Source organism: Danio rerio, chromosome 7 (assembly GCF_052040795.2).
Source record: "Danio rerio strain M-AB ecotype USA chromosome 7, GRCz13ab, whole genome shotgun sequence".
Lineage (NCBI taxonomy): Eukaryota > Metazoa > Chordata > Actinopteri > Cypriniformes > Danionidae > Danio > Danio rerio.
The window spans coordinates 55,598,521-55,624,863 of record NC_141027.1 but is presented as its reverse complement, the minus strand read 5'-3'; the positions used below and the strand labels follow the sequence as shown (position 1 = coordinate 55,624,863).

Sequence of the window (26,343 nt, the reverse complement as noted above, 5' to 3'; positions counted from 1 at the left end):
ATTGAGTTTGTTCTTCGCAGTGTTATTTTTGGTGATGCTATCATTGTTTTTCGTTTGGTTTTTTGTTTTGCTAACATCGTCTTTCTCTTAGACTGACAGACAGACAGACAGACAGACTGACTGACTGACTGACTGACTGGCTGACTAATTGATTGATTGATTGATTGATTGATTGATTGATTGATTGATTGATTGATTGATTGATTGATTGATTGATTGATTGATAATAAATCTGCATTGTTTTTTTTTAGTCAAAGGGGCTATACATAAAATTGAGAAATCATTGCTATTAATGACAATTATTGTCATCAGCATGTTCAAACTAGGCGACACGGTGGCGCAGTAGGTAGGGCTGTCGCCTCACAGCAAGAAGATCTCTGATTCGAACCTCGGCTGGGTCAGTTGGCATTTCTGTGTGGAGTTTGCATGTTCTCCCCGCGATCGCGTGGGTTTCCTCCAGCTGCTCCAGTTTCCCCCACAAGTCCAAAGATATGTGGTGCAGGTGAATTGGGTAAGCTAAAATTGTCAGTAGTGTATATGTGCGAATGAAAGAGTATGGGTGTTCCCAAGTGATGGGTTGCAGCTGGAAGGACATTTGCTGCTTAAAACACATACTGGATAAATTGGCTGTACATTCCGCTGTGACGACCCCAGATTAATAAAGGGACTAAGCTGAAAATAAAATAAATGAATGAATGAATGTTCAAACTATTCACTTGCTTGAGCTCATGCACACTTCACATACTAGAGACTGAACGCGATTCAAAAACCAGTCTTTATTTTTTTATGCATTTCATTACAAGCTGTTCACACACCGCCAATGTAATATTGATTCATATGAACTCTTGCATGTAGCCTCTTTAATGTTTTCTTTCTTTAATTATTTACTTTACAGTTTTAATTTTATGTTATGAATATGTTTTTAGAAGAGAGAGCAAGGGAATCAGAATGCTAGAGTTTAAATATAAATCTATGTTGTCGTTTTAGTGTTGCATTCTGGGGAATACTATATGTTTGAGTCTGACAGTGGAGAGGAGGATGAAACCTTTCAGGAAGAACAGAAACCTCGCAGACAGACTGCCTTTCAGGTGAGAACACTTATATTTGTACTCTGTTTTAGATTTGTCAGTTTTGTTGTTGACCGTAGAAGTGTGTAAAGCTTTTATTTTGAACTGATTTCCACAGCTGGCATATCAGGCTTGGGTCACCAGTGCAAAAGATGCCCTGAAAGAGCGTCAGCAGAGGCAGAGAAAGCAGAGAGCAGAAGCAGAGAAACAACAAAATGCTCAGGCTACAGGTTTAAAGAAGGATATAAATACACATATGACACGTTCAGACATAAAAATTCACACAGTGTTCCACAGAGTTACATGTTATTTTTGTTCTGGTTATCAGACGACGCTGAGGAGGGTGAAACAGTCTTTGATGGGGAAAATTCCCAGCATGCGGAGGAGATGCAGGAGGAAGGAGAGGATGCGGGTGGGTTATCTCTGCATTAGGAGGGATGAGAGACCAGATGTGGTATTGTGGTGTCTGGTTTAAATTCTATTTTCTGATGTGATCATTTTATTCATAAAAAGTATTTTAAAGGCATGCAAACTGTTTCTTTTAAAGGGCTAGTTCACTAAAATATGACAATTTACTTACTATTTACTCAAAAGTATACTTGCATACCTGTTGAATACCAAAGAAGATATTTTGAAGAATATTGGAAACTGGTAGCCAGATCTATAGTAAGAAATATAAATACTAAGGTAGTCAATTAAGGTAGTCAGTTTACAACATTTATATATATATATATATATATATATATATATATATATATATATATATATATATATATATATATATATATATATATATATATATATATATATATATATATATATATATATATCTTCCTTTGTGCTCAACAGGAGAAATAAACAGATTTATGACAAGTGAAGAGTTAAAGAAATGACAGAACTTTGATCGTCGAGCATATCTTGAATGTTGTCAAATAAAAATAGAGTAAGCATGAACTAATGTCCCATCATCATCCTGTGTATGTTTAAATGAAACCTATGAATACCTATTCATTCTGACCTTTTAAAAAAGAAATTATATTAAAAAGCACATTAAAATACATATTAAAAAGTATACAAAAAATTATCTTTAATTTTTAAAAGAACACACTTTTTTGTTGTTTGGCAATAGGCTTATTTTTCAAGTCACCTATAGTTAAATCATTGACTATTTTTGCATTCATTCAGTTGATCTCTGCATCTGGCAGGAGCACTTTTAGCTTAGCTTAGCTTAGCATAGCATAAATTATTGAATTGGATTAAACCATTAGCATCTCTCTCAAAAAAAAGGGTTAAAAATGTTAAAATGTTAGAAATGACTCAAAAGTAGTTCATGCAAAAGAGACAATATACACATGCCTAAGCAAATTCACATTCATAAAACCAAATTGACACTCGCAAAATATTTATATATTCACAAAAACAATTCAAAAGCAGAAAATAACAATAAATATTGATAAAATACGTTTCACAAATGCAAAACACTATTTGAATTTGACCATGGATAATGATATTGAGAGAATGTTTTAGGCCCGTAGTACACCATCAACAAATAGATTCGCTTTTAATCATCTAAATCGTAGTGTCAGCCCATTCAGAAATAAAAGTCTGTTGGCCTCTAAACACCACTTGCTTTTGAATCGAATCATATGTTTTTAATTTAACGGTGCGCTGATAAGCCGGCTTTTTATCAAGAGTTTTTTTGCGTTTTTTTTGCTTTCATTTTCTATTTTAAAAGAGTTTGATGAACTGGATGAGCCTGTCTGACTGTCAGTGAATGGCAAATAAAAACGTCCCCTACTTCAAAACTTATAACTGCATTATAAGAGAAAGAAAACATACCGTACAGTCGGAAGCGTAACACTCATTTATAACGTTTTTTGCCCAGTGACGCTACTTTGAATAGGTCCAATTTACTATACATTAAATGGCAACTGCGTTTCACAAAAGACAGAGTTAAGATGCCGTTTTTTTATCCCACATGAATGTTATGAGGAATGATAAACAAGGGACCAAGACCTTAAGTATTGTGAGAATGAATGTATGACAGCTTCTAAAATTTTCTGAGAGACATTCCTTTTTGGCCAGTAAGCCTACCTTGTGTTTTATTTGCTAATTTAAGTTATTTTTAAAAGATAGATATAATGTGTAAAACTATATATTATTTATATTACTTCATAATACCCATACATCTGATAAGCGTTTTATATTAATGGATATTGCACAGATATTGATGTGTCACAATGTTTGTATGCTACATTATTTGAATCTAACAAGCCTAGTCTACAATGTTTACATCTACTTACATTAAATCTAAATTCCAAATATCAGAAATGACAACACATTGTTAAGATTTTGTCGGTTTTAATGTTAATGATTATTGCACTTACTTTACAAATTTCATTCATCCATTAATTTTTCTTCTGCCTTTTCCCTGGTTTACCACAGCGGAATGAACCCCCACTTACTTGACAGATGTATTTTTTTTTATTTCAGGGGGTTTGTGTAATGTTTTTTACACAAGATAGAAATATGCTCATTTACAAGAAAAGAGGTCTGATGGATTTAGAGGATTTTGTCTCTGAACTCTTCAAATATTTTAATAGCTGTATATGGTGTATATCTAGCTAACTATAAAACATTTAAAAATACTGAATAATGGTACAACCATGGACAAAACTCTGTTCATTTAAAAATATAAACATTAACCAATGCCAGAATGTAAGCAACTGCTGACAGCAAAAGCACTTAAAGGTGCCATGAATTTCCTGAAATCTCAGTGCGTTCTTCTTGTTTTCCAGCTTCTCAAGCCACCGGCAGTGATATGGTGCAGAGGATTCTGGACATACTGAAGTTTCTTTGGGTGCTTTTCCTAGCCATGGTGGACGGATTCACCATGTGGCTCAACCTTCTCACCAAGCAGTATGTTGACACCTCAATGGTCCTTAGTGAGGAGCGTTACTTGTTTATTCACAACGTCAGCCAGGTGGATCACCCGCTCAAACACACATTACGCAGGGCTGCGATTCTGCAACTGTTCTCATGAAGCATATGTGTGTGTGTGTGATTCACAGAGAGCCTCCAGAGAGAACATGGATGATCAGATTTCACACGACAGTGAGGATCTGACTCTGGAGACCTGTCTTGATGAAACTGACACTGACAACATTCACGACACTAAGTAAGTCTAAGCTGACCAAAAGAACTAGTTGCCTATAGAGATTAATGTGTTTTCAAAAGGGTGCATTTTCATCTGGATGTCTTTTTTTTCTTCATGTTTTAACAGTGTTATTTTCATAAGCTTGGTTTAGCAGTTCAACCAGTGCCATGAAACTAGATTTATATTTTCAACTAAATGTATATTGCAGTGATTTTCTTTCAAATTGTAACCAAAGGTTTAAACAAATAATTAACGTTTTAATTATAATCAAATTTATAAACACCACGTTGTGCAATAGAATAAACAAGTGCACAATAGCATAATTCATAATTGTTCTGGCTTCTCTATGCAGTAATCGTATATGCAATTATTTCCAGTTTTCATCATGTCGGATATGGCCGATTTATTCTGAAGGCCCTAAAAGATGCAATTTCATATGCGTTTAATTTTCTTTTTCAGTCATGTTCAATTGCTGTCTATGCATGGCAGACTGTTTTCCATTTATATTGATGTCATTTTTCACTTTTTATTTTTGTTCAGATCTTTTTATTGACATTTTACTCAATAAAACAACAAAAGCAATTGAAAAATATAGACAAATTATCTTTTGAGGATGTAAATTTTAATGAGTTTGCTCATGTGTAATACAATACAAATTACGTTTTAAAAAAGGGTATAAACATAGTTAGCAGTAACCACAATTCTTACGTGATTCTAAGGGCCCCAGGAGTTACTATTGGGGTCTCCCTAACATACCCACCAACACATCCCATCTAACCACAAATCCCCCACCCCCCGCTCTTCACTTTCATTTGCAATAACCACCACACCAATCCACCTTGTCTGCGATACCTTGTGCACAACTCAACCCCAAACCGTCCGTTAACCGTCATTTTCGTTCGCAATACCTTCCCCATTCACCAACGACTTTACTTTAAAGAGCTGAGCCCACGAAATAATTTCATAGCCTGAAACTGCCCAGAGTATCTGATAAATCTTGTTGTTTGGTCATGACCCAAATTTCATGACCATAGGTGAAAGTAGGAATGTAGATTGACCAGTAAATCGAGATCTTTGCCTTTTGGCTCCGCTCCTTCTTTACCACAACGGACCGGTACATTGGCCGTATTACTGCTGCCGCTGCACCAATCCGCCTGTCAATTCCACGTTTCATCCTTCTCTCACTCTTGAACAAAACCCCAAAATACTTTAACTCCTCCACCTGGGGTAAGGACTTTTCCTCCTACCTGGAGATGGCAAACCACCTTTTTCTGGTGGAGCACCATGGCCTCGCACTTGGAAGTGCTGATTCTCATCCCAGCCCCGTCAAACATGACAGCAAACCACCCCAGTGCATGCTGTAGGTCCATGTTCAAGAAGCCAACAGAACAACATCATCTGAGAATAATAGAGATGAGATCCTGTGATTCCCGAACTGGACCCCCTCCAGCCCACACTCATATTATTCAAAGAACCACATCGCGGAGGTCTAGCTGAGACGTTACAGAAGGTTGTGTAAAGCTTTGCTCATGCAGCTTGTTTTTAGCATCCTAGCATTAGTCTGGAGTCTTATTTCACTGGAAAAAAAGTCACTGGAAAAGTCAGAATCAGATAACGTTTTTTTACATTCATGCAGAGCATAAGGATTCATCACACAGTGCGTCATGATTCACTCATTTTTACTCTAAATTATTATTTTATCCCCATGTCAAAAAAATCAGCTTCCCAGCAATTTTTCCCAGCATATTTATCTTTAGGTTTGTGTTCACTAGCCTATGACAATGTCCCTTTAAACAGTCCCTTATAGACAAGTCATTTAACTCGGTGGCCATTTTTAAATGTTTGCTCTGGGATTCTGTCTAAATGGGGAAACATCAAATTCAGTATTGTCAGTTTGTAGCTCCTGTACTTGAAGGCGGGCTTTATTAGCATTATATCGATCAATGATTGGTACCTGTACTAGAAGGTGGGGCTTTATTCACCATATTGGCGTTACTCTTTTCCCCATTAAAAATAATATAAGTGACATGTCTTGTGTATTCTATAGTCTTTGCTTTACATCAAGTTATTTCACTTGGCAGACATCTTTGAAAAGCCTCGCTGGCATCCTGTTTGAATGGGAAAACATCAAATCAAATTTGCAGAAACTCACATCTCGTCTGATCTTATCCCACGGAGAATATATAGATATAGTGATCACTGATTGGCTCCTGTGCTAGTAGGTGGAGCTTAATTCACCATATTGACCGCTACCCTTTTAACCATTCAAAATACGAGTGAAATTTTTTTGTGTATTTTATAGTCTTTGCCTATAAGCACAAATTTACTTAATTTACTCATCTGTCAGATCGTTATAGTCAATTACTACAGTTTACAGCAGAACTACACTTACTTGCAATGTGAAATGACAATGTAATAGAAATCTGAAAAGTTAAATGAAGTTTACACTCTGCTATGAGTTTAAAATTGTCATTAACGGCTGGTTGTTTAGTTTGTGTCTGTACAAACTGTGTTAACGTTTTCAGGAGATAATGTGAAAGACAGTTGGAACTGCTGTAAAATATCGATCTGCGTACAGAACAGGATGACAAGTGACTAGTGAATATGGCTACAGTCTGTAGATTTAGTAGTTTTTTAGATTTATATTGTGTTCTAACCAAACACAACATCATTTACATTTAATACACAATTGAAGCCAATTGGTATATATTTCACATCTTTGTGGTTACTGGTTTTGAACGTGGGGTTATATATTTCATTATGGGCTATTGAGATGGGAGGTTGACTAATTGTCTTATGATTTATATGTTGTGTGTTTCCATCAGTTATGACTAAATGTCCAATTTCTTCTGCAGTGTGGTGGAATCTGAGACTCTGGGTGGTTTTGCGAAGAGCCGTGACTTTAGCAGCACAACTCTGTCATCTGAACTCACACTCGAGCTTGACTGTGAACCATTTTACAGCCAGCAAACACACCGACCTCACCGCTCCAGAACCGCCAGTGAACTGCTGTCAGAAAGGTGATGCTTTTTATGTGGCTTGACTATCACTCCATCACTCCAGTATGACTGTGGACACACTATACCTTAGGGGTGTAACGGATCATGATTGATGGGTAATCTTTACAGATCACACCCTACTGTTCGGAAAGCCCATGACCTATGGATTAATAACTTTTTTATACTTATAGGTCAATCCAACATTTACAACAATTGCAGAAAGATCACCTCCCACATCATTAAGATCAACGTGTAGGAAAGCATTTTGCCTTCCCTGTAAAATATTATGATGATGGGAAAAGTTTTGGTGGGACCTACCTAAATGCTTTCTCAGGCTATTATTTAAATGTGTTTTCTGTCACTGTTTAATTAGCCTGCATTAATGCATTTGGTGTAAAGCTGCAGAATTACACATTAAAAGATTGTGATCTCAATTTATTTTCCCAGTTTATTAATCCTTTTAACCACTGCACTCAAATCTGCGTTTGATCGAGAGAGATTCCGTTTTTACACTTTTTCAGTTTGTTAAAAACAATTAAATATTACAAAACTACTGGGAGAACCGTTTATAGTTCAGATATAAACACTGATGTTTATGGTAAAGATTAAAATCCCCATCTAATGGACTTGACGCTGCTGAATTTTTGATGCTGGTGAAAGCAATTAAATTGTGTATCAAATGAGTGGTGACAAACAACCAACAAAATTATGTCACTGAATAGGTTTTTAAAAATGATCCACCTATAACAAAACATTCAGATTTATGTGTGAATTGTTGAATCTTTAATTGAAAGTAAATATATATTGTACAAGATTTTAGATTTCTATATTTAACATTATCATCAACAAATAATTTTTTGTATTGAATATTTTCCTGTTTTTCAGCTGGTTCTTTCTTGATTTTTTATTTTTATTAAATTAAAGCTTCTAACTTATGTTTGTTAAAACCAGTGGTTTTTCCTGTAAAATTTTTGTATAAATAGAAAGCAATGACATTTGTCTCCTCCTTTTTTGCTGATCTAACAATTGGTCTGATTCGTGACACAAACACTGTAGTGTGATCTGAATCGTGAGATTTGTGATCCGTTACACCACTACTATACCTACACGCAGTTTTTTCCAAACAGCTTACAAAAAATGATTTTTATCATAGGTGCTTTTTAAGTGAATTTTAGTTTTTCAAATGAAAGCTGATACGTTTATGAATTATCATAAATGTGTATATTTTTCATTAAATTAAAGTTCAAAAAATACTACTGTTATTCATAAATAATTAATCATTTTAATATTTAAGCAAGTGCAATTATACAACGCAAAGATATTTTTGAAACTTTTTTATGTTTTAAACTTTAATGGTATTGAAATACTTTAAAACTAGATGAGCAAAATAATGACACTTTTGTCTTTTCAGTATCTGTTTTACATCTAAACTAAATTCATAATTGATTTTTTTTTTCCAAGAAAATGGTCAAATTTTATATTGTGGCTTTAACTGATATATTGTTACTCTGATGAGTATGATAAATTTCAATGTACTTATTGTGTAAATGCATGTTTTTCAATTGTAAATTAGCACTGTTGACCCTCCCTTACAACTTAACCCACCCTCACTTTTAATTTCAGTGGGACCTAAAAAGGTTTATTTACCCTACAGTAAAGTATTTTGTTCTTTAGTTACATTGTAGTTCATCTCTGTGATTTCTCTTTCAGGCCGTTCAGGGTGGATGAATTGATCCAGAGTCGTGAGTTCTACTCGTCTCAGAACCGACTGCTGAAGCTGCTCTTTGCTCTCTATAATGTCCTGGCGGCTCACTCTGAGCTGGTTTGTTATTTCATTATTGTGCTCAATAACCTGGTGACAGCCTCTGTTATCTCCCTGGTGCTGCCAGTTCTGGTCTTCCTGTGGGCAATGCTGTCTGTGCCACGGCCTTCAAAGAGGTTCTGGATGACGGCCATCATCTATACAGAGGTGAGAGGATGTACACAGCCTTTGTTAATATGTTTAACCCACATATATTTGAAAGACACTTAGCAAGTTTTATTTTTTAAACCAGACGTGACCAGAATTTTATATCAGATGCAGAGTTGGTCATTCAAATTCAAATTTTATTTGTCACATACACAATGCAATATGCAGTAAAATGCTTTTACAACCTCACACAACCTAAAAAAACAAGCTGTTATCAATAAGAAGCTAAATTATGCAGTATAATAACAAGTAAAACACAGACAATTTTAGATAAACAATTATAGGTTATAGATATAGAAAAATTGACCAAATATAAAATATTTTAAAACCTTAGAAATCTAAAATATAGCTAGAATATAAAACAAGTCTTAGCCAACAGTAAGTCACTCTAGGTTGACACACTTGTATTTATTGAAGAACGTAATCACCATTATGTCTTACCATAAAACACATTGTATTAGAATGCAAATTTTTTTTTAATTCTTTTGAAAAATATTCCCAAAAAGAATTTTAAGTTATGAAAAATCTATTGTTTTTAATGTGAAGTTTTCTAGTTTTTTTTAATGTATATGTTTGTATTTACTTTGCATAATTTCTTATTGAAATATGAAGTTGTTATTGAAATGATTATTATTTAATATGTTTTTATTTATGTTGGTCTTGCCATGAAATAGCCAGATGAGTTGCTGATTTGGCAATAAATAAACAAACTTCATTTCACATATAAAAAAAAAAACTGAAAGAAAGTTTACCTTTGGCTACATCTAAAAGCTTAGGCAGCTGACATGCTGGATCACTGCATTAATGCTGGGTTCACACAAAGAGTAAAATTTAGTATTCATTTTGAGTCAATTACATACAAAGTCAATGCAAGCTTGAGAATATAGGCACATTTCCACTGGGCATTGCAATGGAATGGAATGCACCATGAGTTTGTTGCAAATCTCAAAATTTGAGATGGAATTTTTATTTATTTATTTATTTACTTATTTTTACTGTCAGAAATTGAAAGTACATGATTGTGACATATCAAAGGCAGTGATGAACACATCTATGTTATCAAAATTTGATGAAAAGAAAGCTGGGAATCTTTGAATAAAGCATTTTAGAGCTTTCGGATGTTTTTATTTGAAGTGTTGACCGGATGAGCCTTTTGGTAACACTTGTATAATGGTCTATTAGTTAATTTTAGTTAATGTTTTTACTAACATTAACTTAGGATAAATAATATTGTAAAGCATTTAATAATCTAGCATTACATAAATAACATAAACATTAACAAAGTTTAATAAATGCCATAATAAATGTATTACTAACTGTTTGTTTGTGTTAGTAATTACATTAACAAACATTAATTAATGGACCATTGTTTTAAAGTGGTAACAGTTTTTAAATGGAACAATTTATTGAACCTTTAAACAAAAAAATAAAAAATAAAACATTTTCACATGTGTTGTTGTACAATTTATTTATTTATTACCTGATTGGTTGAGTGATTATCATATTTGACTTTTCACTCTTTTTATTGCTCATATAATATAATAATCTATAATATAGAGCTCAGATTTAAGAAGCATTAAGGCGCCTTCTATTCAGAGACCCAAACTAGTAACATAAGCAGATGTTGTTTTACATGGTCAAAGTAAAATTAAATTCCAAAAGTATATAGGTATTTAAAACAATACAATACAATACAATACAATACAATACAATACAATACAATACAATACAATACAATACAATATAATAGAAGTTAGTATAAGTTAAGTTAGTAAGTATAGTTGAGAAAATTCTAAATAAATATTTTGGAATATGAACAATAATGACTTATTTTCATCTCTGGCCTGATGTGTTTTCCTCAGGTAATGGTGGTGGTCAAATACCTCTTTCAGTTCGGCTTTTTCCCATGGAATACTGAGTATGAGCTGAAGTTGAATGAGGACAAGCCCTTCTTCCCTCCACGCATTCTGGGCCTGGAGAAAACTGACAACTACATCCGATATGATCTGCTTCAACTGCTGGTGCTCTTCTTTCACCGCTCACTTCTCCAGGTAGTCAAAAAAAAAAAAAAAAAACAAACCTAGACTAACATAGCTGTTTTAGAGGGTCAACAATACCTGACATCTTGTCATAGATCCCAGTTGTAAGAGCAACAAATAATAACGTAACTTCTAGTTGATCATTTGAAAAAGTGTCAGAAGGTAGATTTTTCCATTGAATCATCTGTTGAACTGCATCCCAATTTTCACAAATACTGCAGAGGACCAATTAAAACTCGCATGGACCCAACATTCTCACAGAAATCTGTCAAGTTTAGTGAAAAAAAAAAATTATGGTTTGGAGTCACAATCAGTAAGGGGGCATGTAAGAGTTCTGCTTCTTATTTTTAAAAGCAAGACAATAATTTTAATTCATCTAAAAATACTTCTTGAAATACGACTTTGTATTATTAGACTTGAAATAAGACCTAAACATGTAATTAAAAAATTGCATGTCAGTATCCTTAACTAAGCCCCTCTTAGCATTAGTTTGCTATTAGGGAATGAGGTGGAAAAGAAAGCCCTGCTTTCTACTCAATATTCACCATACGCAAATAAAAGTCAGTACCTTCTAGTTAATGCCTACTTTAAGTAAACTAAAATGTCATGTAGACACAACATGGAATTTATAGCTATGAATACCATAACTGTATGTTTGTTTATAGATTATCTCTCTGATATTACTTGGAGTAATATCTGGCTTGTAAATGCTTGTGATTTCCATTTTGTCTCCTAGCGTTATGGTCTGTGGGACCAGGAGGGCCCTCTGGAAGAGAAGAGTGATCTGTCACCTGCCGAGAATAGCAAGAATGAAAACGATGAGAAAAAATTTCAACACTCAGATGAAGAGGACAGTCAAGCACAGCCAGAGCCCAACACTGAGGTGCTGTCACTGACACCGTCGGCAGAAACACCAACCGATGCTGAAATACAGACTGACCCAGAGCCCAACACACACACAAACAACACAGAAACCTCTGATACAGTCAAAAATGATGGGAAGAAAAAGAGTCACTTCCTTCGCTTCCGCAAGAAAAAAAAAGCAGAACCAGGTCAGTCAAGTAACTATAATAGTAATATAAGATTAATGCTAAAATGGCTCTACTGAGTCTGTTGTTTTGTCATTTTTTATAGATGCTGTTCAGAAAGAGCCCAAAAAGAAGAAGAAGAAGTGCAAGACCAAACACAGCAAGGAGACCAGTAAAAAACTACTCAATGCTATTGAAGGGAAATTCAAAAGCCTTTTCTTGTCCGTGTAAGATTCTTGTTCCGTTTATCTAAACTCTTAGAGATTTACATTAGATGTCACCTACCCTGTTGTTGTCTATTGAAAGGAATGCGTCAATAGAGCTGCCATTTTAGTAGAGGGTAGTGCTCCTTTGAAATGAATGCAGAACTAAGGTGCAGTGGAGGACTGGCCATCAAGAGCCAGATATATATATATATATATATATATATATATATATATATATATATATATATATATATATATATATATATATATATATATATATATATATATATATATATTAGGGATGTGCGGAGCAGCCGGTATTTGTATTTGTATTTGTTGAGGGGGAAAAGTATTTGTATTTGTATTCGAGTAAAATTCAAAATGGCGCAGAAATATATATTTTTTCTATTACACTTCTAATTTACGTTATAGTGAAAGTATTGTTTAATTATACCCATTATATAAATTATAGATATGCAATGTTGGCTGTTGTTTTTGAACATGTGATAAGAAATGTCATTGAAAAGAAAATAACATAGAAGCCTTTATCTCATCCATGGTTAAACCAACAACTAATAAAATACCATTGTGAATATTATGAACCCCACCACCACCGTTCTTGTTTAAGGACACTGAATAGACAGAATAAAAACAAATAATACTTCAAAAAACTGTTCTTCTTCTGAAAGAACTTTTTTCCAATGGACAGAATTCCAAAAATAAGCTAAATAAATCTAAATAAAACCCTGCCTGGGAGATCTGGCAGAACAAAAGTATTCTATATAATACTAAAAGATGCAGCCCTGCTATTATCATCTGCCTGCCACAAAAAAAGACACAAAGTTTGTTTGTTTGTTTATTTAGAGATATCTGCAAATATTTTTCAATGGAGGAATATGACTAGTCAGTCATAATATATTTGCAGATATTTCCAATCTGAATTATAATTATGACAAGTCAAAATATAATTAGAGATATCTCTAAATATATTTATGGATAGTCTCAACAAGGTTTAAATGCTAAAACGGCTTGCCATACGCACAGTGGCACAGTGGAGATTTCTCTAGTTATATCGTTTCAGTCGTTTGTTATGCAGTGACATGCAGTCAAATATTTCGCCAAACAGTCCTTAGGGATGCGATGACACGCAGTCAGATATTTTACCGGACAGATCCGCCACTTTTGGCGCGCATAAACAATCATAAAGCTCTCGTGCTGCAAGAATGAGGAGGTCTGCTGAAGGCGCACAGCTGACGTGCAGTGAGAGGTTTGCGTCTTTAATAAACTACGGCAGTTTGCGATCACTGAACAGTAAGAATGATTAATAAATCCATATGAAACAGTCCCTTAAAAGTCACGTCTTGCTTTCAGTTTCGGGCTTTGGCGCGTTTTGCACTGAGCGTGTGTCTTTCTCTCTCTCTCTCTCTCTCTCTCTCTCTCTCTCTCTCTCTTTCTCTCTCTCTCTTTCTCACTCACTCACTCACGCGGGCATGCACTGTGGTCTCATGAGGAAACGCTGCTTTTTGATATAGTGTTTTTCTTGCTCCCGAATACAAATAATTTTTCAAGTATTTGTTCGAATCAAGTATTCGTAAAAACACGCTATTCGTGCCTTTCCGATTACCGTATTCGGGTTCGGCTCCACCCTTAATATATATATATATATATATATATATATATATATATATATATATATATATATATATATATATATATATATATATATAGATGAAGTCAGAATTATTAGTCCCCCTGAATTTTTTTTAGACCACTTGTTTGTTTTTGTTATATTTTTTTCCCTAATTTCTGTTTAAACGAGAGCAGATTTTTTCAACACATTTCTGAACAAAATAGTTTTAAAAACTCATTTCTAATAACTGATTTATTTGATCTTTGCCATGATGACAGTAAGTAATATTTTACTAAATATTTTTCAAGACACTTCTATACAGTTTAAAGTGACATTTAAATGCTTATCTAGGTTAATTAGTTTAACTAGGCAGGTTAGGGTAATTAGGCAAGTTATTGTATAATGATGGATTGTTCTGTAGACTAACAAAAGAAAATATAGCTTAAAGGGGGCTAATAATTTTGTCTCTAAAATAGTGTTTAAAAAATTAAAAACTGCTTTTATTCTAGCCGAAATGAAACAAATAAGACTTTCTCCAGAAGACAAAACATCATCAGATACACTATTAAAATGTATTTGCTCTGTTAAACATAATTTAGTAAATATTTTAAAAAGAAAAAAAAAATTCAAAGGGGGGCTAATAATTCTGACTTCAACTGTATATGCTCATGGTCTGTATTTGATATCCAGTGCATATTTATGATCTTTACCCTGTAGATCAGAGCAGATCATATCAGCTTATAGTCCTGGTGTGGAATGTAATGTATTGTTCAGTTTTACCATATTCTTTAATCAATTTGAATACTTTTTACATACATTCTTTTTTTTTTTTTTTTTTTTTTGTGAACATAAATTTTGCAGTTATGACAAGTTAAATGTGATGAAAAACAATTATAAAAATCATTAGATGTATGGTAATGTAAAACAATCACGTTAAAAACTCAGTAAATAATTTAAAAAAAAGTAAAATAATTGAATAAAAGTAAAAAGTAAAATAATTGATAAAAAAAAGTTTATTTTACAAATTTATATACACATTTACATTACTGAAAGCAGGAAATAGTCAGGCTATGCTATGGTAAGCAGTATCTTCATAAAATAGCTTAATTAAAGTAAATGATCAACAAACGAATCTGTCACGACAAGTTTAAGTGAAGGCTACACACCATATGAATGCCCAAATAGAAAAATACTACAAACTATAAAATACTATTTATAAAAATACTTAAATAACAGACAAATCCAAATGCCCAACACAAGCTGTAAATTTAAAGTGGGCTGCGTTCCAGACAGTGCAGCTCGATGACGTATACTGTCTCTGACTCCGCCCCATTTAGCAAACTTGATAGCAACCGTCTTTTTAAAGAAGCGCAACCGATTTAAAAAATCAAGATTGTGATGTAACTGATTGATGTGTTTTATGTTGTAGAATACAACGTGAAAGTATCTTGAGTTTGTGTTAACCACAAACCTTATTTACGTGATTTAACCAAAATCCAATAAAAAAAAAAACTCTTTGAATTTAGGACAAGGGAACCGGAACTGCTAAAATGCTAACTCTCTTCCGGATTTTGCATTCAAATTGACGTCATAGTTCCTCCACTCTATAGGGATTTCCTGGGTTTCTTCTTCATGGGTATTTGAAGTGTCCATGCAAGAGTGCCCTCTGGCCTTTGGCCAAGATTTACTACTGATCACACAACCTTCTATGACAAAATCTGCATGACAAACACTGCTTTTGTTAAATCATGATTTCATTGTCATCTTATTTCAATTTTTAGCTCAGCCCTACTCCAGGCCATTGAATTATTAGGGTGTAATAGGGTGATGGGTGCAATACCAACTCAAATATTCATACTTTTGTTTTAATAATGCAACTTGTAATCATTCCTTACATACTGTACACAAACAGCTTAATGTTGCTCAAAGGTGTCATACATATTTAGGCTACCATCTCATAATGTAAAAAAGTCACTTAAACGTGGTCTTCTCTACTTGTTCATAGGTACCTGCATATTTTATTGAATCAATGTGATATTTGGGTTTCATTGTCATTTATTTAATCATGGTGTGTTTTTGGTCTGTGCAGAGTGAAGAATGTGTACAGGCCAACCTGGGATTTCTTCCAGAACATCCTGCATGCGGAGTACAGGGCCTCAACTGATGTCTATGCTCTTATGTTCCTCACTGACGTAGTGGATTTTATCATCATTATCTTTGGTTTCTGGGCTTTTGGGGTGAGTACAGAAAATAGACAGATATCATTAGATAAAAAAAATGTAGAGGAATGTCAATATCCAGTGAGGATTTTTAATATTAAATGTTTGCTCTTTCTCAGAAACACTCGGCGGCGGCAGATATAGCCTCCTCTCTGTCCGAGGACCAGGTCCCTGAGGCATTTCTGGTCATGCTCCTCATTCAGTTCAGCACCATGATCATCGATCGAGCATTATACCTGCGGAAGAGCATCTTGGGAAAGCTCATCTTCCAGGTTATCCTGGTTTTTGGCATCCACCTTTGGATGTTTTTTATCCTTCCTGCTGTCACTGAAAGGTAAGAAAGACTCCAGGAGTGCATTTATTTATTTATTTTTTTTTTTTTTCAAAGAGTGAGTCATCTCCTTTATTTTCACAGGATGTTCAATCATAACTCGGTGGCTCAGCTCTGGTATTTTTTTAAGTGCATCTACTTCACTTTGTCAGCGTATCAGATCCGCTGTGGATACCCTACAAGAATCCTTGGAAACTTCCTCACTAAAAAATTCAATCATCTTAACCTGTTCCTCTTCCAAGGGTGAGCACTTCTTGTCTCTCAATGTTCTTCTTATTTTTTTTAAATACGATTGTTTGATAGCCACTATTTGTTCATTTACTGTGTGTTTCTCCATAGATTCCGTCTGGTTCCATTTTTAGTGGAGCTTCGAGCTGTGATGGACTGGGTTTGGACAGACACCACACTCTCTCTCTCTAACTGGATGTGTGTGGAGGACATCTATGCTAACATCTTCATCATCAAGTGTAGCCGGGAAACAGAAAAAGTAGGTCTTTAGCTTGTTTTTCAATTATACTTCTAAATAATAAATAAAACTGTTTATAATTTTTCATTCAGATTAAATTGAACTGTTGTGATATTTTACACACACCAATATACAGAGTTGGGTGTAATGTGTTCCACAGTAACGCGTTACTATATTCTAATGACATTTTTGGGGAACGCAGTAATGTATTGAATTACATTTTAAATTTGTGTAATTTGATTACAGTTACTAAAGTCAATGTAATTGCATTACTTATGTTACTAATATAGTTTTTAGAAGGAAAAATACTTCTTTCAAATCACGTTTTCTGCTGCAACGTCAGTTAATAAGCATGTGCTTTTAAATTCCTGGAGAACGCGAGCTGAAATGGCTGCTGACGAGAGTGGTTGCTTCTTCAAGTGGAAATACAGACATTACTTTGTTTGAGCATAAAAACAAATACTGCTGTGAAATGCTGTCTATTCAACTGCTTTTAATTCAACCACCAACTTGTTCAAGCATTTGAAGAGAAAACATTATCTACAACAGTACTCGTCACCATGGAGGACACGGGCGCCCAAAAACACGGCAGTCCAACTCAGCCGAAACGGGTCAAATACATTTTTTTTTTTGTGCAGGATCAGGAGTGAAGGTGTCTTCTGAGTCTAAAGAGAAGCATAACTGCTTATGGGACCGTTAACTTTTGCGCGTGCAAGTTCATTTTTTCACATGGAGGCGTGTGGCTTGCGCACACATTTGGAGTGAATATTACAATTACATTTTCAAGGCACACCAGTTGAAAACAGTGAGTCACGTTACAAGAACTGACCAATCAGCTTTATGCTTTGTATGGAATATACACATTTTGGTAGACTAATTACCTCAGACAAACCCAGAACACCCAAACACTGCAGTGCTTTTGCATACTATGGATGTCAATGGTTACAGATATCCAGATTGTATAGTAAATGATGAGAGAATTTAAATTTTTGGGTGAACTCTTTTAATCAGAGGTGTCCAAACTCGGTCCTAAAAGGCCGGTGTCCTGCTTAGCTTAGCTCCAACTTCCTTCAACACATCTTCCTGAAAGTTTCTAGTATACATAGTATACTTATAGAAAGAGCTTGATTAGCTGGTCCAGAGGTGTTTAATTGGGGTTGGAACTAAAATATGCAGGACACCGGTTTGAACACCCCTACTTTAAGTCTTTTGAGTATGTCAAGTTGCTGTGATCAACCCATTGTAATGTTTTTCAGTGAGTATTAAAGTACTAAAAAAGCTGCAGTTTATTTAGTATTTTTATAGGTATATTTTATGTTTTTTTTAAATAACTTAAAACTAAAGTAATTAGTAATCTGATTACTTTTTACATGGAGTAATTAGTAACGTAATCAGATTACAATTTTCCAGTAGTAGTCAGTAACTTGTAATCTGTTCTTTTTTAAAGTAACTTACGCAACACTGCCAATATACAATAAACAGTTTATATTTTGGTTTGTTTTAATGTTTGGTATACAATACAAATAACCTACAATTAAATATATCTGTGTGGTTGTATTATAATTTGTATTTTTTTTTTCATTTAAAAGCCGCTGAACAAAATGAGCACAGATAAATATTTTGCCGCTACATTAAAACAATGTAATTAGATCTTATTTTCTTTTTTGTGGTTAGAAAAAATAACAATCCTAATTAATAAATTTAAAAAATAATTTATTAAAAAAATTTGTCAGGCATATTTAGAACAAGGGTAAAATATATTAATTTAACATGATTGGTTGAGCACCACAGTGAATCCCCAAAATACTAAGCAACTGAATATGTTTTTTAAAAAGAAACAACATAATATCATAAGTATAGATCAGAACTAAATAAAACTACACTTGGGTTGAAAATGTATTTTTATAACTATGTGACATTTTGCTAAAATAAATTCACAAAAATAGATTAAAAGCTGTGTGACAAAGATTGATCACCATGTTCTAGTTTTAGGCCTGTTTTTATTCAGTTTATGGAAAATGTTCATTTTTTAATCTGAAGTTAAAAAATTACAGTTATAAATGTAGAGTTATCTTATCTTCTTAAAGGGATAGTTCACTAAAAATCCTCCACTTGTTTTCAAATCTTTCTGTGTTATTTCTTTATGTTAGATTTTGCTGTATTTGGCTTAACCATTCTTGGGTGGCTCTCCAATGTATTTGATTGCTCTAATACATAAAATAAGTAAGCTAACCAATGTTCTTATGGGGAGAAGACTTTATTGAAGATTGTAGTGCAGTTCCTCAGCATCGATGTTAACCCCTCGATCTTTGTGAAGTTTCACAAACTAATTTCGAGAGGAGCATATGATATGATTAACCGCAGCTGGTCTCTCATCTACAATCAATAGTTAGTCAATCAGATTAATCCAAACTTACTATAAGTAGCCCAGCTAAATAAAAAAAATACCCTTCCCTTACGTGAGTGTGAGTAAATAATGAAAACGTATTTCTTTTTAACCTAGGATTTTTATTGTTGTCTGTTTAATCTATTTTTTTTCTGCAGAAATATCCCCAGCCAAAAGGGCAGAAGAAAAAGAGAATAGTCAAGTATGGGATGGGCGGCCTCATCATTCTCTTCCTCATTTGCATCATTTGGTTCCCGCTGCTCTTCATCTCGCTTGTTAAATCTGTAGTTGGTGTAGTTAATCATCCTGTTGATGTCACGGTCACGGTTAAGCTTGGAGGTTATGAGGTAAAATACAATTACTTAATAGTAATATAAATGTTTAATACTTTCACTAACTAATTTAACCATTTGTGTGCTGTTGGGGATGTTTTCATCCACTCTGGGGTTTCAGCAATTTGTATAATCTTTGGTGACATCTTATTTTGACATCTTTTGGAAAAATGCTTTGAAAACTTAAAAAAAAAAATTCAACAATGCTCTCTGTGCAAATTGACTACCCTTTCGTTATTTTGTTTTTGGTTATTTTAATAAGGTGTGTTAGAATGAAAGCGTTGATCATATTGCCATTTTTATTGCATTTCAGAAAAAAAGTCTGCGCACACAATATAGTGTGTAAAATACTCGATACATGACCATTCAAGCTCTATGGGCATGTGCATATTTTGCTGGCATCCGTACTTCTTGTCTACTGGTTGTATAATGGCCAAATGGAGGAGCTTAACGAATCGGGGAATAATATCTAAGCAATAGTCTGGAAGACCAATCAGAGAGGGACTGTGATAGCCACGCCTCTGTTTTCTAAAGGCTGTATTTCAGTCTGTCTATACTGAAACTGAACACCAGTGTTTCCAATCTACAACAGGGTTTTTAGCATTTTGAAAACACTATTTTCATGGGTTGAAGATGTCGTGTGGATGCCAGCTATAATGTAACAAAACCAATTCTTTTTGAAACGACACGTTTTAGCTTAAAATATCAGCTAATATTTCAGCTCAAGTTATACTACTCTGTAATAGCCCTGTTTTTGACCTGAAGCATAAACACTTTTTATGTGTCTCTTTAAATGCAAATGACTCCGAAATACACTCTCCGAAATAATGACACAAAAGCTTTCACTGGGGTGGTACATTTTCAAAAAGTACACTTTTATACCTATCATGGTCCACATTTGTACCTTAAAAAGTACATATTTATACATAAAAAAGTGCAATTGTGTACTTCATAGTACCTTAAAAGTACAAAAGTAAACCTTTTAGCTACAAAAAAGTTCTTTTAAGGTACCAATGTGCACATGTAAGGTACAAAAGTGTACTTTTTGAAAAGGTACCGCCTCAGTGACAGCTTTTGTACCTTTGTTTCTTAGTGTGTGGGAAGATGAAAATGTAAAATAGCAGAATCTGGCTGATTTTATTTGAGATTTTACATCTGATATTTGATATGTGTTTTCTCTGACAGCCTTTATTTACAATGAGTGTGCAGCAGCAGTCCATCCAGCCCTTTACAGAGAGTCGCTACAATCAACTCAACAATCAGTTTAGCAAAAATGCTGTAAGTGGACATCAACAGTCATAACTCTTTCTCAAAGTAATTCGCTAAACCTGATATATGAAATGATAGCCATAAATGAATCATAGTATATGGAGTTTTTGTTCCACTGTGCTTATAAGGGTAATATAGTATGATTTTATGGAGCTCATACTTAAACACACCTTAGTTTTACTCAGATGAAATTAAGATGAAACTTAGAGAGTTAAATATTAGTAAATATCAGTTGTCACTGTATATCCTTAACTTTATTTTTCAGTAAGGGGTGATATTTAAATATTTCGTTTTTTTTTTTTTTTTTTTTTTTTTAATCAAAGCTTTATGTGTGGAGCAAAGCAAACACTCCAGTGCACTACAATCACATTAAGATATGACCCTAAGAAACCTGATGAATCATTTTTGATGCATTGTTACACGAGTTTTAAAATATATAGATAAAAGAAAAAACCTTGGCTTTATAATAATTCACAGCAAATGTAGTGTACAACAACTCATACACTGCATTATACTAAATGCCTTTTACCTGCTATACAATCAAACATGTGTAGCAAACTGTGGACAATAGGTTGGTCAGCAGTTCTAATTATGTTAATAAAATAAAGGCCTTAGAAATCATATAGGTATTATAGGTTATATGGTGACTGTATGCTTATAGGGTTACTATCCCATTTAATGTAATGCAAGTATTATTAATATAATAATATAGATTTATATAACATATAAAAAGCACTGTTTATGTTAAAAATGTGTGGGATGTGTGTGTGTGTGTGTGTGTGTGTGTGTGTGTGTGTGTGTGTGTGTGTGTGTGTGTGTGTGTGTGTGTGTGTGTGTGTGTGTGTGTGTGTGTGTGTGTGTGTGTGTGTGTGTGTACAGTTGAAGTCAGAATTATTAACCCCCCTGTTTATTTTTTCCCCATCTTTTGTTTAATGGAGTAATATTTTTTTTCAACACATTTCTAATTCTAACTGATTTATTTTATCTTTACATGATAACAGTAAATAATATTTTACTAGATCTTTTTCAATATACTTCTATACAGCTTAAAGTGACATTTAAAGACTTAACTTAAGTTATTTAAGTTATAATATTAAGTTTAATATTAATATTAATATTAAGTATAAATATATAAAATAAATATATATAAAAATAATTGTTCACCAAACATGAAAATTGAAAGATAATACAATTAAATTTAAACAACGACAAACCACTTTTTTTTTACAGTTACGTTTAATATTTTTCTCTAACATATACATTTTGGTTTAATAGTGTTTGGACCATTATCGTAATTCTTTTGTTAGATAATCCCCAGATTTGGCTTCAATACTGACTAATCTAATGTATGAGCACAAACATAATATTGTAAAGCATCCCATTATTTACTATTGTATATAATTATTATGTATTCTGAAAAAAATTTAAAAGATTTGTGACGGGTGTAAATCAAAAGGGTGTACGGTATGTCAGAAGAATATTGTGTTGGCAACTATATCAGGACATTACTCATATACAGTTGAAGGCAAAAGTATTCACCCTCCTGTGATTATTTATTTTATTTTTTTAAATAATTCTCAAATGATGTTTAACAGAGCAAGACATTTTACAGTATGTCTGATAATATTTTTTCTTCCGAACTATTTAAAGGTCAATATTAATAGCCTTAAAGCAGTAGAGAACAAACCATCGTTATACAAGGACTTGCCTATTTACCCTAACTTGCCTAATTAACCTAGTTAAGCCTTTAAATGTCATTTAAAGCTTTATACTAGTTTCTTGAAAATATCTAGTCAAATATGATGTACTGTCATCATGACAAAGATAAAATAAATCAGTTATTAGAAATTAGTTATTAAAACTATCATGTTTAGAAATGTGTTAAAAATGTGCTCTCCGTTAAACAGAAGTAGGGGAAAAAATATACAGGGGCAACTCAGGAGGGCTAATAACTCTGACTTCAACTATATAGTTTCGGTCTTGACAAATGAATGCAACAACATCTGTCCAGCTCTGCAGAATATAACAGCCGGCTTGTCCATCTGTGTCTAAAACTTTATTGTGTCCACAGGTGGCCATGCAGTTTATCACCATGTACAGCTATGAAGACATAGTGACGGCCAACATTGAGGGCAGCTCTGGGTCTGTGTGGCGGATCAGTCCACCAAGCAGACAGGAGCTCATAAAGGAGCTGCTCAGCAGCACAGGAGACATGACCCTCCGTCTGGACTGGAACTTCCAGAGGTCAGTCTGGTGTAGAGAAATGCAGAGATGTTGAATTAAACCAGCAGGAGCTCATGCTCATGTGTTTGTGTCTGAAAGGGATCTTGGGAAGGGAGGAACAGTGGAAAACACTTTCGATAAGCACTCCATCAGTTTAGCACCAAAGAACCCTGTCCGAGCAGATCTGGCCTCGCTGCTGTTGGGCACCCGAAAGGATCCTGTGTAAGTGATTTTTCCACAAGTCAGTAGATGTCAGATTTCTGTCCTTCCATTAATAGTACTTTCACCAGAAAAAATGACTTCAAAATGTTGTTAATGTCAGTCAGACTAAAGTCCCGGTCAGATCACACAGTTTTTATTGTCATTTCGTTGTCATTAGTTTTTGGTCACTCCTATGATGTCTGCGTTTCTCTCGTTGCTTTGCTTTTGTTTGTTTGTTTAAATAAATGGTTTTTTTTGGCTGCATCTGGATCCGCACCTTTGATTACTCCCTGATTGATTACTCGCCAGACGTGACACAAAGCATTTTCAGTGCATAATATTGTAGTAATATTACTGTAAAATACTTAATAATTTCATTCATTTCAAGGAAAGTCTTTAAAAACTGAAAGGGTGCTACTGACGATACAATCTAACTTTGCTATCTCAATATTGTAGTGATATTACTGTAAACTAAATTCATTTTGACTAAGGTATGTCTTTAAAAACTGAAAGAGTACTGCTGACTTTGCCATCTGGAGAAACATAAACAAAGAACACCAATCGCTCATTTACTAAATCTGTAGAGACTGGACAATTAACACCAACTGGAACCACGTCATTTTAAAAAGAAGACCAGTGGCAAATGCAGATTTCACCATTTCCAGATTCAAAAAGCTCTTGGGTAAAAAACGCTCCTTACAAACATATTTTTGTCGCGTGTTAGCAGATTAATGTAATCCAGACATGTCCACATGCAGCACTTTCAAAACTCACGTTGCTGCACATTTATAAACGCAACACTGACGACCCGTGTCTTTTAACAATTCTTCTTCCTCCACTTGTTTTATTTTGGTTGGCAACACACCGTGGCATCTCTCTGAACACTGTAACAGGTAAAAGGAGTCTTCGAAGCTATACCATGCATATTAATGAAGTTGTGACTCATTCACTATAGAGCATGCTGATTGGTTCGAACCAAGCCTTTCTCATGAATTAATGCTGAAAACTCAATGATGTCACTTTGTACCCTCAGGTACAGACAACCAATCTCAATGCTGGAATTTACACCGTGATCTAATCACTGTGACGTTGCTTCGAAAATTCTTTTCAAATTGGAAGAACGAATTTGCTCTAAACAACGCAAAAACAACCAATTTTCACTTTTTAGCTAAATATATGTGTCCTAATGATGTTTTTAGCAATGCGAGACACTCATATATATATATATATATATATATATATATATATATATATATATATATATATATATATATATATATATATATATGACTATCTTCTATATATCTTATATCTTATCTTATATTATATGACTATCAACATCTCAAAAAAATAGTTTTGGTGTATTGTGACCCTTTAATTAAATGCAAATCTGATGGAATACACATTAACTTGCTCATTATTCAGCCACAAGATGGTGCCATATTTCCAAAAAAAAGTGCAAAGTTAAGAGAAACAAAACCAAATGAACAAAGCATATACTAACCCACCTATTATTCACAATGAAAGGATATGGATTTGAATGTATTCACTGATCAAAGTCAAAGTGATTACATGTTCCCGGATGACTCACTCAAGATCAAACACGTACACTTTATACACAAATACACTTCATTGAACATATACACGTAGACATCACCTCTATACTATATAACTGCAGGTTAACTATGTTTCTATATAGTAACTTCTCCTGCTAAAAGCTATTAGTTACTAGTTAATAAGTTAAAGTTATTAATAACTAATAAAGTTATGGTAACTAATAACCTTAATAATAACTAGAAAATTAATAACTGAATCTAATTTTAATCCAATAATTTGCACCTTTTGTAAAGCTATTTTGAAACAACAATTATTGTGAAAAGAACCATAAACTTAAAATAAACTTAATTGAATAAATGTAAATGAATTATGAAGTATAATTGAAACTACAGTAACAATATTTTAGCAAATGTTAAAGCAGATATCTTAATGCGGTCAGTTGCATCCTATATAAAATACTATCTATATCTATAATAGATGCATATAAATGACACCTCTACTGTAAATACTCTTTAAGGATCAGTGCTTGTCTGTGAATTATGTTTCGTAATTAACGTATATTATTTATTGTGTTGTATTGTAGTTATTATATATTTATTGTATTGTTAAATTATATTCTGATTTTGTTCATAATCTCTGTCGTAGACATGTGCCGCATATGTTTCCTAACTACATCAGAGCACCCAGTGGAGCTGAAGCTAAACCTGTCATGCAGCTGTTTGATGGTACTAAACAACGCCTTTTTCTACTTGTGGTGACAATTTCTTCTCAACTACGGCAGATATGTTCCCGGTTTACCTTAAAATTTAAGAGAAAATGATCAGCCCCTATATATATATATTTTGTGTGTGTGTGTGTGTGTGTGTGTGTGTGTGTACAGTATGTCACAAAAGTGAGCACACCCCTCCTACTTCTGCAAATATTTATTTATAACTTTTTATAGGACAACAGTGCAGAAATGACTCTTTGACACAATGAATAGTAGTCAGTGTAAAGTGTTTATAGCAGTGTAAATTTATTGTCCTCTCAAAATAACCATCCACTACTAATAACTACTCATACTCACTGGCCACTTTATTAGGTACATCACTCTAACTACTCATTAACGGAAATTTCAAATCAGCCAATCGCATGGCAGCAAGCCAATGCATTTAGGCATGTAGACATGGTCAAGATGATCTGACTATCCATGAATGACTAAGGCAGTTCTGAAAGCAAAAGTGGATCCAACCCGGTGCTAGTAAGGTGTACAAAATAAAATGAG

The 26,343-nt window shown here is 33.8% G+C and overlaps 1 protein-coding gene across 4 annotated transcripts in view; it reads left to right on the top strand.

Annotated features, from left to right (window-relative positions):
- The window catches only part of piezo1 (piezo type mechanosensitive ion channel component 1 (Er blood group)), a 197,037-nt gene that overhangs the window by 165,395 nt on the left and 5,299 nt on the right, over positions 1 to 26,343 (top strand). For all 4 annotated transcript variants that reach the window (XM_087261899.1, XM_087261902.1, XM_087261900.1 and 1 more), the window contains 19 exons: positions 988 to 1,088; positions 1,186 to 1,297; positions 1,396 to 1,479; positions 3,866 to 4,050; positions 4,139 to 4,245; positions 7,080 to 7,244; positions 8,934 to 9,192; positions 11,055 to 11,243; positions 11,968 to 12,283; positions 12,366 to 12,486; positions 16,185 to 16,332; positions 16,434 to 16,648; positions 16,730 to 16,888; positions 16,985 to 17,132; positions 19,656 to 19,844; positions 21,015 to 21,107; positions 23,170 to 23,342; positions 23,421 to 23,543; positions 25,725 to 25,804. In XM_087261899.1, coding sequence (XP_087118025.1) covers positions 988 to 1,088; positions 1,186 to 1,297; positions 1,396 to 1,479; positions 3,866 to 4,050; positions 4,139 to 4,245; positions 7,080 to 7,244; positions 8,934 to 9,192; positions 11,055 to 11,243; positions 11,968 to 12,283; positions 12,366 to 12,486; positions 16,185 to 16,332; positions 16,434 to 16,648; positions 16,730 to 16,888; positions 16,985 to 17,132; positions 19,656 to 19,844; positions 21,015 to 21,107; positions 23,170 to 23,342; positions 23,421 to 23,543; positions 25,725 to 25,804 — 2,967 coding nt within the window. The remainder of the gene's footprint in view (positions 1 to 987; positions 1,089 to 1,185; positions 1,298 to 1,395; positions 1,480 to 3,865; positions 4,051 to 4,138; positions 4,246 to 7,079; positions 7,245 to 8,933; positions 9,193 to 11,054; positions 11,244 to 11,967; positions 12,284 to 12,365; positions 12,487 to 16,184; positions 16,333 to 16,433; positions 16,649 to 16,729; positions 16,889 to 16,984; positions 17,133 to 19,655; positions 19,845 to 21,014; positions 21,108 to 23,169; positions 23,343 to 23,420; positions 23,544 to 25,724; positions 25,805 to 26,343) is intronic.